The sequence below is a fragment of the Mastigoproctus giganteus genome, chromosome 10 (assembly GCF_048544385.1).
Source record: "Mastigoproctus giganteus isolate SK-2022 chromosome 10, ASM4854438v1, whole genome shotgun sequence".
Classification (NCBI taxonomy): Eukaryota; Metazoa; Arthropoda; class Arachnida; order Uropygi; family Thelyphonidae; genus Mastigoproctus; species Mastigoproctus giganteus.
The window spans coordinates 4,409,779-4,424,883 of record NC_143584.1 but is presented as its reverse complement, the minus strand read 5'-3'; the positions used below and the strand labels follow the sequence as shown (position 1 = coordinate 4,424,883).

Sequence of the window (15,105 nt, the reverse complement as noted above, 5' to 3'; positions counted from 1 at the left end):
TTCTATCAACTGTACTACCCACGAGGGCCATAGAAGAAATAAAACGTGCTTGTTCTATTCACATGACATACTTCAACGGGTCCGCATTTGAGGGCTACGAAATTAGCTGTGGTGGAATACCGTTGGAATATCCTCCCAGGCTCTGTTTTGCACCCTTTTTGCTGCTGTGCATTCTGAATTCCACCATGGTTTTGGAAATGGTGGAAAGCGTGTGGAATTTTTTTGGGATTGCATTTGCAGCTGCGTGGACAATGTTTTCTGTGATGTACGTGGCTGCATCATTGTTAGGCTCCTCACTATCTGCAGTGATACCAAAATTTGCCAGATCTTGAAAGTCAGTGAGATCAATCTTCTTCACCGGTAACCTAAGAGGGAGGCAGTCTTCCACTAATTAGCGCGGTTATCACTGGAAAGTGATCTTTTCCATACAGGTTCTCCTCCACCTCCCAAGTAAGTGAAAGGAGGAGAGGCTGTTGCAATTCGCGTCACACTGCTAATAAAAACCCGAAATGCAAAGCGAATTGCAACAGCCTCTATGCTGGACGTAATTTGCAAAGTTTAAATAAAGTTTGATAGCCCACGAGGATAGCGACTCCTCCATAAGTAGGGTCATCCATAATTCTATCCTTACGGACATAGTAATGTTATGCATTTGCCTTTAAATAAATCTTCCGTAAGCAAAAACCAGGCTAGTTCATGCATTTGCAGAAGGCGCTTCGATGTCTTCTTCATTTCGCCGGAATCCACGACAATTCCACTGTAGGAATTTACTTGGGCTAGTGGATCCATCATTCCGTTTCCGAAATCTTGGAGTTATCTGTTTTGGGGATATGGACACTGTCCTGTGTCCATTTCTTCCTCCGCAAAGAGTTTTAAGGCTGATTCGTCAGGTACCGCCTTGGTTTCAACATCCATTTTTTCTTGCACTGGCGTTGGCAGTTCAGTTTCCTGTACTGTTACTTCAGTGATCGATTTTGGTAATTCGAACAGAAGTAGGTACTGATGTGGGAGTGGCAGCTGACTGAACTTTCTGTGCTGGTTTTTCTGAGCTCAATAAATAGCCCATCGAGAGAGGACTGCTCAAGCAAGAGGTAAACGGAGCCATTCTGAAATTTCAACCTATCTCGGCAAACTATTGCATTAATTATTAAACTTATTTCAATCTATCTGTTCCACAGACATGATAAAGTTATTCACCAATACTTTGGAAATAATTACTTTTGATTCAAGAGTTCGTGAGCAGTAAATGGATGACCCTTGCACAAAAGGGAAGGAACTGGAAAGTTGCTGGAACGGCCTTTATCCTACAGTGGACTGAAAATGGCTGATGTTGAATACTTTGCACACTTTGCGCGACAAATTATTTCCAAATTTCCATTTGCTCTCATTACTGGCGAACATACCTCGTTAGACGACTACCACAAAATGACTAAGCGCACATCAATCAGTTCTGGAAGCCAAAGCTTGGCGAAATTGGTCAAGGATTGGGGAAGAGTTCTAAGTCTATGTACAGCTCTTTCCCAGCATACGCGTTATATTATTTTCCAAATCTGGAATGGTGGGTTCCTGTTCCAAAGAACAGAATTTTAAGGAATAAATTTACCAGTAGCCCTCTTTCTTTCAAGCGCATCCAGGACATTTTGGCAATATCAGGTACCAGTTACGAAACTCGTGATTAGCTCTTCCCTCCTCAATCCACAGAAATGCTGGTACGCAGCATCCATTTTTCCTTAGGAAGCTCTGAACCAATGTCACCCACAGCTCGGGCTGCACTTTCTTACCTGTTTGCTGAATTCTATCGCTCGAACTGCAGCGTCAAAAACTGCTTCAATCTCTTGCCGGAGCAAAGCAGTGGAACCAAAAGCCTTGAATATCAGAATAAACAAAGGCTACATGCAAAATGGAAAGCCACATCAGACCCACAAGACAGGATTGGGTAGACAAGAACCGTGCCCAGTTTAACAGACGAAAATCCAAAGCCATATGAAGGCCTACATCGATAAAACAATCAAGAGTGAGCAGGCAACGTTTAAGACAAGGCATGAGGAAATCCCTCAACAACTTAATCCGATCGAACGGCTTGACTGCATCACAAGATTTAAGCCGAAGTTATCATCAGACCTTAAGAGCATTCAAAACAGTTGTCACAGAGATGGCCTCGCTTCCCTTATCATTACAAGAAGAGAGGTTATTCAGGCCATCAGTGATATGACGGGTTCCCACAATTTACCCTTAACAGCGTTAGTGTTTTCATCATAGATGCCTAGGAATCCTTAATGGAGCCCTGAAAACTCAAAGTTTCACAAAGCCTGGAACCAATATATTGTCCGACCAATTCACAAAATATAAAGTGCCACCTCAGTTTTGGAGTTCAGGCCAATAACGAAAGCCTCATGTCTGCTGAAAGTCATGGAGAAGTGCCTTCTTTCCATCTTAACCAACCAGGCTCTCTCGTGTGATTCACCATTTATTCATTATTCCTTGAAACGAGGATCTACCATCACCAACCTGCTGCCAACCACAAACACAATCTGGAGTTAATGGACTCCGGAAGCTCCACAAGATAGGGCTGAGATGGCAATTGTTTATCTGGATATCCAGTCTGCATTCGACAACATAGACATCCAGCCCCTCCTGCAACTTTGTGATGAGGTAAACCAGATCAAAGGCATAAGATACTGGAATTTTTAAAGTCACTACTTACGACCAGGGTTCTTCACCTGATTGTGAATAAAAAATCATTCACAAGGAAAGTTTGTGTAGGAGTTCCCAAGACGAAGTTCTTTCTGAGCTCCTCTTTACGGTTGCCATCCACCCATTCCTATGCCAGCAAACAGAAATATCAGTTACCTAGATGATTTGAAGCTCATCTATCGGATCAACGGGACGGCCCACCTGATTCTGTTTCTGAAACCATCATCAACAGCCTGAAGAATCTTATTTTCATACTTAGCACAGTTCTCTCTTAATATAAATCGAAATAAATCCGCACAAATGGTGTTTTCACTTAAATCAAACCCAACGCATTAAAAATTGAAACCCATGGCTTCCATCACCCCAGTAACGAAGCAGAAATATCTCAGCGTCATCTTTGACCCTTAACTGAGGTTTAAACACCATGTCGCAGATATTCACAACAAGGTATGCATGACCAGTGGCTTGCCAAACAACGCCTCCTTCATGTCACAGAGCCAGAGTACACCCTTCAATACATTTACCGGTTTCTTCAGCCAGTCATTCCCTACGGATCTGAACACTGGGCGTCAGCAACGAAAACCATCTTATTTAATGAGTACCGGCTTCTTCGCTGAGTCCTCTTCAAGCACAACCTTCCACCCCTCACACAAACTTCAGATATTACCAAACTACTTAATTAAAGTCTCGGAACGGATCTTCACCTTCCACTTACTCGTCACAATTAAAATGACAGTGGGTGAAATCAATACGCCAAGTTTTTGGCAGATGAGCAATTGAAGGATCTCCCCCCCCTCGAAACCCTTAAGAGCCCTCCCCTGTCTGCAGTCTGTGGCGTGGAGGCTCAGGATAGGCGACAGATTCGTGCTCCTGGAAATGCTGCACAACGTCCAGGAGATGGATATCGACCACAAGAAGTTCATACAGGACAAAGCCTACAGAAGACGTAGAAGATGTTAAGTCCCTAGCATCGGGCATCCATGTAAAACTGTTGGCTGATTGCAATAAAGATATGTACACAAGAAGGAAACAGTGATATTGTAGTTCATTTCCAACCTCTAACTAACCCCCCCCCCCTGATTCTCCATATCTAATCAGATCAGTGTAGCTCAGCATAGTTTTCCACATTGCCAGAGGGGTAATTACAACGGTGAAAAGAAATACAGACAACACTCCTTCTTGCGGTACTCTGGAGTTAATGGACTTGCCGACAGACTTGTTTTCAGCTTTCATCTACCTCTTTTGCAGGAGGAAAATGGGCACAGGACCCTTGATGTTCCACAATGTGAGAAGGGCCGGGACACCTACGCTAACACCTGCTACTTTCGAGTTGTTATAGGTCAGTCGAATTTTTCTTGTAAGGTTTAGAGTGAGTTGTTATTAGGAGATTGGTTAGTGTGGATCTGCGTGGGAGAGAGTGGTGCGCTCGTGGAGGTTGATGGAACAGCACCAAGGGCACAATTTACAATAAATCCACCTTGCAAATTTGTGACCAGTTTTTTCCTCTGGCGCTGACTGCATATGATGGTCAGTGGCCCTCTAAGCCTCTCGAGTAACCCCGAAAATACATACGTAGGGGGTGATCTTCGCTGAGGGACCTTGGATTGATCCACGCCGTGGATTAAGGCAATACAATTGTTATTGGATGATCGGCACTCTTCGTCAAGTTCTCGTTTGCAGATCGGCTGCCATTGTAATTGCGGATTTGCTTCAAAACAGATCACGTGGTTGAGCGAAGGTCATTATTCCCAGTTACAGGTACAGCGCAGTTGGTTGTTCGTCTAATTTACGCATCAAAAAAGAAAGAAAGAAAATGTAAGCAGCCCTTTGGCCGTCCGTCCTCCCCATTCTCGGGGGGGGGGGTCAACGGGACATCGAGCATTAGTTGTCTTTAAGGCGGAAACGTTTGAACAAAGAATCCCCGCACGCAGAAGGGGATGCTTCACTTTCTTGATTGTAATCAGCCCGGCTTTCTTTCTTTCTTTCTTGGGGGAGGAGGGGGCAGACTTGAGTGATTAGCTACCTGTCCATTGTTCTGGAACGCGTTAACCAACATCGCTGTCAACTTCTTTAAGACCTCCTCGAAATCTTGACGTGTAAGACAGCGGGGTCGCGCTGTTCTAGCGGAAGGCCTCTTGCCGTTTCGGTGAACACTGCCCTCGAGAAGAAGGTCGCGTGTTTTCCGAAGAAAACTTACCCGGTTGTTCACAAAAAAAGAAAGAAAGAAAAGGCAATTTGCATTTTGATGAGCGAGAAATTAAAACGTGAATTTTATGTGGAGGAAAAACGAATTTTCTTTTGGGATTGCGACTAACTTTCCCAATCTACCTTCAGTTCGCGCAGATGAATAGGTCATGACTCCAGGACAGCCTCATTCTCTCTTTATCTATCTTCTTGTTTCTCTCTTTCTCTTTGCCTGTCTGTTTATCTTTCTCTTTGCATCTACATCACTGTGGATAAGCTACCAGACGGCTCATTCTATCAACAACGTTAAGGATGTATATCGCGCCAGCACCACCCAAACTACCCTCCTTCTATAAAGAGGCATTGCACCGCTGGAAGAACTAGATCTTCACTACCCCTTCGAGGGAACATCACTTCCTGCCATACTCGGAGAACGGACTCAGCAACTGATGACCATCTCCTCCGTGCAACTGGGCAGGAATGAGGACCCTGGGCGACACCACGCCTTCAATGGAAAAGGATCAGAAGATCAGATGCCCATTAAAACCATGAATGCAACGCGAACTTTTAAAAGCAGCAATTGCACGTGCATTTTCAGACAACACCGCTACAAAAGGGATTGAAAATATCACCGGATCCTCACCTACACCAACTTTTGTTATCCCATCACCAGAAGCCTCGGCACCTCTGTCGCCTACACCCTCCAAAAAGAACATCGCCTAATTATGCCACACCAAACAGTCACGATTTTGCCTCTCCCACTTGCCAAGCTGTCCTCCACACACAAAAAGCCACCACCTAACTTTCAGTGGAACCTTCTGAACAGGACGAAATGTTCCAAATCGGTTGCTAAGATTGTGGCACGACATCCTTCCATCCTCATTCAAGCTACAAAGGTTTCCGGATTACGTGCTTCAAAGTACTTCCTCCTCTTCTTTGCCACTCCGGGTCCCCTGGAACACAGGTAGCTGGACTATCCTGTGAACAACAAACTCATCGAGTGTCCACTGGATGCTGCCAGGCTTGGCTGCAACCACGCCCACACATGTGCGTCCTGTTGACAACATCTGAAGTGGAGAAAGTTGCAGAGCAGAATTCTGCATGACTGCACCATCACAGACCAGAATTATTCGGCCATCTTGACAGCAAATGGAACAGTGCGTGCCGGTGACCTCTTCACCGCCTTCAGTGTGTAACCTTAAGTAGAGACCAGTGACGCGTTATCCTATAGGCAAAAAATACATTTGCCTAGGCCCCCCCCCCCCCGATCAGAGGGAGGCCTCAAAATCAGTTTCCAAAACTCGTTGCTGTGGTCTTGATGGATGACATTGTAGTGTCTTCTTTGCCCATCTTTCTAACTTCGTTTCTTGTACCGTCTGGGCAGGATGGGATTTTCTCGCTTAGGTTGAGTGGGGGTTTACCACTTATCTATCTTCCTTATGGCCTGGTCGAGTGGTGCTGTGTTGTTATTATTATTATTATTATTATTAAGTTTGCTTTCAGCCCCTGTACAGCTGGTTGGCTTCCGTCCAATTGCCACAGGATGTACTTTATTAAAAGTTTTTGAAAAACTAATACATCCAGTAATTATCGAACACTGTTTTTCTCACCAACCACCTTACTTCCACACAGTCCTACATCATAAGTCCACGACCTCAAATCTCCTCGATACTCTCTTCAGAGCACAAAACACCCTGAATGACAGAGCTCAACTGGATTATTTATTTTTTATTTTTATATTAAATCTGCTTATGATACTGTGTCAATCTCTACCCTTTTATACATCCTACAAGGAATATTTCAAATAGTCTGCATTCTGGAGTCAAACCAAAGTCAGCATTCAGGAGTCTTCACTACACCGGAGAGAGCTAATTATAGAAAATGGATCTCATAAAAAAACTATTTATGCAACGAGGGGGTGCTTCAGGGTGGGGTGATGTCGACCACCCTCTTTGCAATTCTTCTTGAACCATTCCTTGCTGCACATCCAAATTTTTGCTCCTTCGCCGATGATTTAAAATTTTTATTGTTGCAAAATACCCGAAACAGATTCAAGAAATTAATAATCAACTTCCAATCAAATTCTACAATTAATAGATTATTTAGAGCTAGCTGGACTCCAACTAAACAATGCGAAGTCAGCCCACATGACAATTACGAAGAGGAAGTTCAGAAATGACATCCGAGTTGCAGTTAATGGCGAGACGATTCCAAAAGTATCATCGCATACTGATCTAGGGTTAACGTGGGATGAAGATTTAAATTTCAAAGATCACTTCCTGAAGACGAAGACCTATGCTGCATAGGTCCTCTTCTTTGTCTGGGCTATCCGCCAGGATCTCGTAGGCTGCCACAACATCAATCTGATTTGTCAATACATTGATAGGTGGCTCACTCCTATACCACTATATGCATCTGAAATGTGGTCCTCAGCACCTGCCTCTCTGCGTAACAGATTCTTGGCGACGGAATACTGGATTCTGCTGTGGCTGAACCGTTTAGGAGGGAACCGGTTCACTACCTCCAAATCTATTCTTCTAGTCAATCTAGGCATGAATCTCCTGGAAGCTCACTGTTCTCAAAAGAAATCATTCTACAAGCTGCTAACCCGTCAGATTGATGCCCCATCGATAGTCGATATTATCTCACTTCAATAGAAACCACCAGAGCGGGCAACTCCACTTAGGATTAAGCTCACTATCCTGGACTCCCTAAAAGGAATGTTCCCGTGTAACATGTTTCAACACTTCAACACCTTCTCCATAGATCCAAATATGTTTGGAGAAAACAGAACATACAGAAGCCAAATATTTGAATCCCCTGGCAGCATGGCGTGATGGGAATGTTGTACGCTATCTTTACGTACAATAAAGATTAATTATAGATCTAGAGATGGTGAACGAGTTCCCATGGATCCTGTTCAACCACCTCAAATCCCAATATTCAATTACCAAGAATTTCTTTGGAATACCTGATGGGGTCGAGAACCATAGCTCAAATGCGTATAACGCGATGGACATCTTTCAATGTATTTGCAATGAGGGATGTATTCTGACAACCAACAAGCTCCTTGCGGATCGCCCAGAAGGCTGCAAATGTTTTCTTCTTTGTATATATGAAATGGTTCTGGAAAGTAAGGTTTTCATCCCAGGTGAGACCAAGATCCGTGTGGGACCTTGATGACTTTATTGCCATTTATGACGACTTGTATATCCGCTTCTAGGTGATAGATATTTGGGAGGACTTTTTTGGATTTAGTTGGGGCCCTGCCATATGTAAGAAATGAACAAGTTAATTTGAGCAGCAGTTTTGTGATTTATTTCTAGAACGCTTTTAATGTCATCAGAGATCACGAACAGCTTTACTTGAAGATTAATTCGAAAGTTAAGCTTTCTTTCAAAAATGGTTTTACCGATTTTGATGAAAATTTATATTTAGTTCTTATGCCACGTACTTTGTTTGTTTTGTTGTCACAATAAAGTGAAATTGAAAATGTTCTTTATTAGTTTTTTCTTTAGATGGGCCCCTCAAATTCCATTTTGTCTTGGGCCCCAGAAAGGTATAACACGCGACTGGAAGAGACCGATCACATGCGAAGAAAAACTGCTTAAATTCGCGAAGTGTGTTTCTCTCCAATCTCTTTCTCTCTTCCTTTGTCTCTCTATCTGTCTATTCCTTTGTCTCTGTCTTTTTATCTGTTTCTTTCTCCCGTTCTTTCTTCCTTTGTTTCTCCATCTGTCTATTTCTTTGTCACTTCCTTTGTCTCTCTATCTATCTATTTTTTGTCTCTCTCTCTCTCTCTCTCTCTCTCTCTATTTATTTCTTTGTCTCTCTCTCTCTCTCTCTCTCTCTCTCTCTCTCTATTTCCGTATTTATCCTTGTTTCTCTCTCTCTTCCTTTGTACCTCTATCAAAAGAAAGAAAGAAAGAATCTTTATTTATCCTACGAAATCTATCTATTTCTTTGTCTCTTTCTCTCTCTGTATCTATCTATCTCTTTGTCTCTGTCTCTCTCTCTCTCTCTCTTTATTTTTGTCTTTTCCGTCCGATTGGTGGGATCAGCAGTGGAACTGATTCATCTTGGATGCCAACAAGGATATTACAGCCAACGAGAGGGCAAACACTCAGGGGAGGTGATGTGGGGGGAGTGGTATTGATACGAGGTGTTGGGGACACTGCATGTGAGCAACCCATCCATTTGCCCTCGAAAGGAACCGACGGCGATCATCCGATACACCAGATCGGAAGGGTGCAGCCGATTCTTGTGTGGCATTCCTCACTGGGGTTGCGCTAAATCGTCAGGGTGGGGCCGACTGCAATTTCGTCGGACAAATTGTTCGGGAACAAAGGGCAGCCGAAATCACCACAAGAGATGCAGAAAAGTACACTGAGCTGTTCGATGCTTATATCTGCATGGGAGAGGGGGGGGGGGCTACCTGGAAAAACACGAAAGGAATGGATCAACCGATAACGAGTTCGATGTCTCTGTTTATGCGCAGACAAAACATTTCCTTCTGCACGATGAACGATCGGGGCAGGCGCATAACGAGACGTTTCGGGCTGTACACAGTGGTCCTTCCTCACTACGACCAATGTATCGATAACAACTAAAGATAATCGCAATTTGGTATTTATCTTCGCTGCTGACCCCCCTCTTTATGGGTGGAAAAGAAACTGACCGATACAGACGATGTGGCGAATAATCTGGCGCTTAATTCCTTTTACTGTCGTCCTTCGTTTAGGGCCGGGCGATGTTTGTGAGCGCGCAGATGTCCCGGGGATGTCACGCGATCAAACACACTTCTGTTACAAAGTAGAAAGCGCACTGAATGTCTTTGAGAATATTTTTTAAGTCAAACTTCCGACACGACCCAATTAAATTTCAGGCGTTCTTTTGACACGTTTCCGTCCAGCCCACCCGCATCAGCAAGCGGCCCAGGAAGAGTAGAAGGTCCGCCCGGGGCCAAGAAAAGTGGCAAGGAGGGGCCGGCGAACGGTAGCGTTAAATGCAAAGGGTTTTATCCAATAATGAAATTTCCACGCGGTTCTCATTAACCATCTTTGACGCGTTGTGGTGGGTGCAGCCTGCACGAGAGAATAATCAGCGTCCACATTGTCTTGGCAGCTGGTCTCAGTAGACGCAGGGGCGAAGCGACGCCGCGTGACTTTTAATTGCACTCGGAACGGACATTAGTCAACCTGGGTTAAAATAGGCTTAGCTACTGCGCGGTTGGTTGTTACAATGGAGGGGGCCCTTGAGAATTTTTTTTTTAAGACCTCGATGAGATGGGGCCGCGATCACTTCAGGAAGGGGGGGCAGCTACGAAGTCCGGCTTGCCGGTTTCAGGAAAGGGCTGAGAGAGGCGGAAGTCCCCTTCGCCTTAATTATTTTCGGTATTGGGTATTGATAGCCGCACCCAACTGCCACACCCAACGTAATCGGCCTTGCGGGTCACGATTTTCTAATGTGCGGGGTCACCGCAATATCTCGTTGATCGGCACATCGGGAAAACGAACGCGAAAGTTGAGCGCGGTGTTTAGGGAAGGTTACACCAGAGCGGAGCGATCCATCACTGCGCTGACCTACCTGAAGTTCGGCAGCCGTCAGGAAAGGTGCGCTGCACTGCAGGCAGCGGAACGGCGGACCCAGCGATGGAGGAGGAGGGGTCTGTCCGTCACGAGTTTCTTTCTTGTGGTTCTGCATGTGCGACGAGAGGGCGGCGGCGGTGTTGTAACCCCTGTTGCACGTGGTGCACTGGTACGGCTTGGCGTTGTCGTGGGTCTTCATGTGGATCTTCAGGTGGTCGCTCCTCGAGAAGGCCGACTCGCAGTGGGAACACCTGTACTTGCGGTCCCCCGTGTGTAGCTTCACGTGCCGGTCCCTGCTCCTCTTGTGCTTGAACAGGCGCTGGCAGTAGTCGCATTTGAAGGGCATCTGGTCGCTGTGAACCTGCGCAGAACACAAAAAGCCTAATGAGCAGACGAAATCGTAATTCTAATTAGTTTTCGTCAAAACAGAATGTCTGTTGGTAAGAGAAATTCCCCCCCTGCCCCCAATAAATGCATCTACCAAAGTCACAGATTGGTGGATTGCTGAGGAACAGGAAGTCCATCCTGGACAGCTGAAGTGTCCAACAGAATATCATTTCACAAGTAGGTGCAATGCACGATGAACCCTTTATTTGTTATCTAAATTATTTTAAATGTCTAGGGGCGTTCGTTGACGCCCTTTTCGGTGGAGGATAAATTCTGTGGAGTGATTTGTGAGATGTCCGAAAACTGCTTGAGATAAACAGATTAGAACCGAATGCCTGTCGATGGAAGGTTGCTCCGAAGGTCGCCTCTCATGGATCGCAATACGTCGCGTCCTTCTCCGGGTCCTTGAAGCTCTACCGAAGGTCGTTCTTCTGGGGAAATCGCATTTCCCCCACTTTAACGTGGATGGGAGTGTCCGGAAAATGTCATTTTTCTTTCACCCACTTCTGATGGAGCCACGACAGCCTCCTTAGAAGGCTGCCTTACTTATAACGAATAAATACCGGTCTTTCTTTCTTCCACAGTGACCGCACCCCACCTCTTACAGGATTCGGCCCTTGAGGATATCTGCAGCTGTCGGTCTATCACCTTTAAGGCCTTTCCGGGACTGACTGGATAATCAGTGAACACAGCTCGGAATCAATCCGGATGTAACTCGAAGTCTTCTTGAAGTGTGTCCAAAGTAACACAGATATACTAAATCCATAGAAGCCCTCTCTCTCTCCCCCGAAGATACAGAAGAACACTGTTGTTAAATTCGTTATTCTCCATCAAGTTGATGTTATTCACAGTGAATCATACCATTCTAGGGAAGGACCTTTGCTTTTTCTCTTCACCCTTTCCACTGACCAACGATAGATTGCAGCCAGTCCACTCCTCCTGCAAATCAGTGACCACTTCAAGTACCGATGTGGTCTTGTTCGCCTGGTCCTCACCCGAGTTTCGAGTTCGTCCCAGGGGTGTTCAAATGGGCATTTTGCGCGGATTATTCCAACCTTTCGCCCTTCCGAATACCCTATGGTCACGTGATGTGAGCTTCGATGATCAGTCTGCGACAGTGCAAGTGTAATCTTCTATTTCGTGATAAAATCACTGGTCGAGTTTGCACGATGTCGGCAATGGACAACTTCCACGTTTGGCTGATGTGCCATCATCCATATACAGTGGTCTGAGTCCATCTAGTTGCAATAAAGATCTCTCTCTCTCTCTCTTGTTTATTCGAGAAGGTCCAATGTATTGCATTGGACGAGTGTCCGCATATTTTTGGAGAGCAGTGTACCTTGAATGAAAAAAATTAAGATACGAGACGCTTCTGAGTGGTGGAGTGTGTGATGTGTTTTTATGCTTAATTTGCATCTTTATAGTAATTGTTACTTACCACTGAAAACTGTAAATGACACAGTAAACAATGAAAAAAAAATTCATTTATTAATGAAGTTTTTTTCGGACACCCTGTACATACTAACAGTAAATGACGAATAATTAAGGACAGTGAAAAGTAACAATCCTGGGTCAGTGCAGCTGTCTCAAAGGTGGTGGGGGGGGGGGGAATTTTCGTGTCATGGTCACCAATTATTCGTCATTTACCGTCCGTATGTACATGGTGTCCGGAAAAAAAGTTCCTTATTCCAAGATCACAATCTGGAAAGTGTTTAGTCGCGGGTCCGCTCTCTTTGTTTTCCCATTAAGGGCGTTCGCGCAGCAATATTTCCGCGTTCGCCGTCCCCGCGAACCGTGGCACGCGCGATCAAAGCACAATCGCATTTCGCTCGTTATTTATGACCCTCACGTCGGAAACCGAGAAGCGAACGATTATTCCGATTCGCGGTTTTTGTTTTTGGCCCCAAATGTGCGCCGATGACGAGGGGTTTGTTTGGCGAGCGTAGTCACCTGTTCCGCCACCGAGCAGCAGGTGCGGGCGCAACAAAAACTCCGACAATCCACTCGTTGTTTTGAGAAGCGTAATTATGGCTGCCGACAGCCTCCAGCGGACACGACATCGGCCACGGCGAGCTTCGTTAATGACGAGAGGCTTTCGTTTGGGGACGGAGCGCGGGGGGACGCCTTCATTATGCCAGACGAATTTATTTCTCGAAAATACGGAGTAAATTGGCCCCTCGATACTTTCGTTCACCCCGTGACCCTTCTCCTCGCAGAATGTTTCCGATTAATCCGCAAATTATTTATTTGAGATGTCGCAGTGCAGGATGGGAACAGTCGAACCGAGTTCCCGAGGACTGAGTGAAGTGACGCCTGTCCACCCCCCACCCATGACATTACTCGGGTCTGGACCATCAAGCGAAAAGTTGAGAAAGAAGAGTGAGAGGTCTTTTGTCTGCAAGTGTTTTAGTCCACAGATGGATGGCTTCAAGACTGGATCTAAGAAGTGGTTTCGTGTTTCGATGTAATGCTCTACACTACTCTCCAAAAATATAGGCACACGTCAGAACCTACCAGGAGGGTGTTGTAGTGACCCAAGGGGGACGATACACTATTGAAGAGAGTAGCGGTGCCTTAAATCAAAAACCTGCGTCTGCTCTATTTTTTTGGAGGGTAGTGTAGAGTATTATCGGGCATGCCGCTTGTGTTCATCGCTCCTTTTTCGAGGTACCACGAACGAAGATCCTCCTGTTCACCCTTTTACAAGAGCAACTGGACCAGATTTGTTTTAATGGACTTCAATGCACGCCCTCAAAGAAATCTTCTGGCGAACCAATACTTTTGGTAACACAGTGTACAGCTTGAGCTCGACGGATACAGTTCTGAAATCAAAGTGGGCCCCGCCAAGCCGGATGGGAAGAAGCCATCGATGGACTCATCCGAGAATGTTATTTGTCGTGACGCGAAAATCCCGAAGTGATTTTGTTGACCCCTCCCCCCGAGAAAGGGGAACCGGACGACCGTGTGATGAGAGTGCGCTGATCTAGTTCACGCAGTCCTCGCATAGCGGAAGAATATAAAATCATGAAACACGCACGGCTCATTAAAAGAGGTCGGATGTAATTAAAATATGTCCACCTAATTAAAGCAACGTCAACTTAATTAATACGAAACACCTTTGAGGGACTTGACCCGGTTGCTAACCCGAAATGCCTAATGAGTCAAGAAAGCTGGTTCACAGCGCCTTTATTATGGCCCGAACGAGAATCTGCGATCAATGGCCCCGAGAGACTGGGGAGGGGGGGGGGTTGCGAATCCTTGAAAAAATCGTCCTCAACGGGAAATCAGATTAATGGAGTACCCGGAATGAAACCTGAAAGAGAATGGAAAATAAAAGAGACATCAGACGACGGATCCCCTACCCCCGGAGAAAGTTAGCATAAAGCTAACTTTCTCCGGGGGTAGGGGATCCGGTGGAAGTGCACTTCCCTCACTGGGTCTGCCGTAGACTATTGGGGAGTGGGGGGGGAAATTTCGCAGCGTGCCCCGCCGTGCCTCTGTATCTGAATAATGAAGATGTGCCCAACAGGTGTAGTGGGACAAACGCCAGGGAGGTGGACGGCATACCAATCGAAGACCACCTAAAGCGCGTGCGGTGAACCTTCCCTCTCAGGTTCTGCGTAGTGGCGCCCCTACCGTGCTACTCCTCGGCTTCCGGAAAACATCTTTTTGCGTTAGCCGTTCTGTGACCTTTGATGGCGTTGCATGCAGAGCGATACCTGTTTGTCGGAGGCTCAAAGAACACGTGCTGAGGTGTCTTCCCGCACGTGATGAACGGCGTCTGACCTCGCACGCAGCGAAAGGGCCGGAATAATAGAAAAGTGAAACTTTACCTGCGCTGTCTGACGACCGCCAGTGGACCCTGCCGGAACACCTGAAGGATACTCCACCCTCCGGCGGGCCAATAACTTCATTCAGGGGTGTGGTGTGAGATTTCCGCCCGAACTCTCGAAACAACACCTCGGAAATACCGCCACACCGAGGCCCGTGGCTGTGCCCTCTTCGCTGCGACATCGACCCTCCTTGGAAGGCAAGCCCTCGCACACTGATCACGTGACTCGACAGACGGAGGCTTTTTGTAAGCTCCCCCCCCCCTAGTTCCCTCTCAGCTATCAGCCACAATCGCGCCTTCCCGAGAGGGCACCACTTAACAGGCCCCAAATTAAAGGTAAATCACTAGACCGATCTTGCCCACGTAAGACACGGACAGCTAATCCAAGGTAATGATTCGAAATGACGGGGACTGAGTCCT

The 15,105-nt window shown here is 46.0% G+C and overlaps 1 protein-coding gene across 1 annotated transcript in view; it reads right to left on the bottom strand.

The window, feature by feature from the left end:
- LOC150078642 (uncharacterized) overlaps positions 1-15,105 on the bottom strand; it is a 44,477-nt gene that overhangs the window by 9,469 nt on the left and 19,903 nt on the right. The window contains 1 exon segment of the mRNA XM_090384137.1: positions 10,465-10,827. Coding sequence (XP_090240263.1) covers positions 10,465-10,827 — 363 coding nt within the window.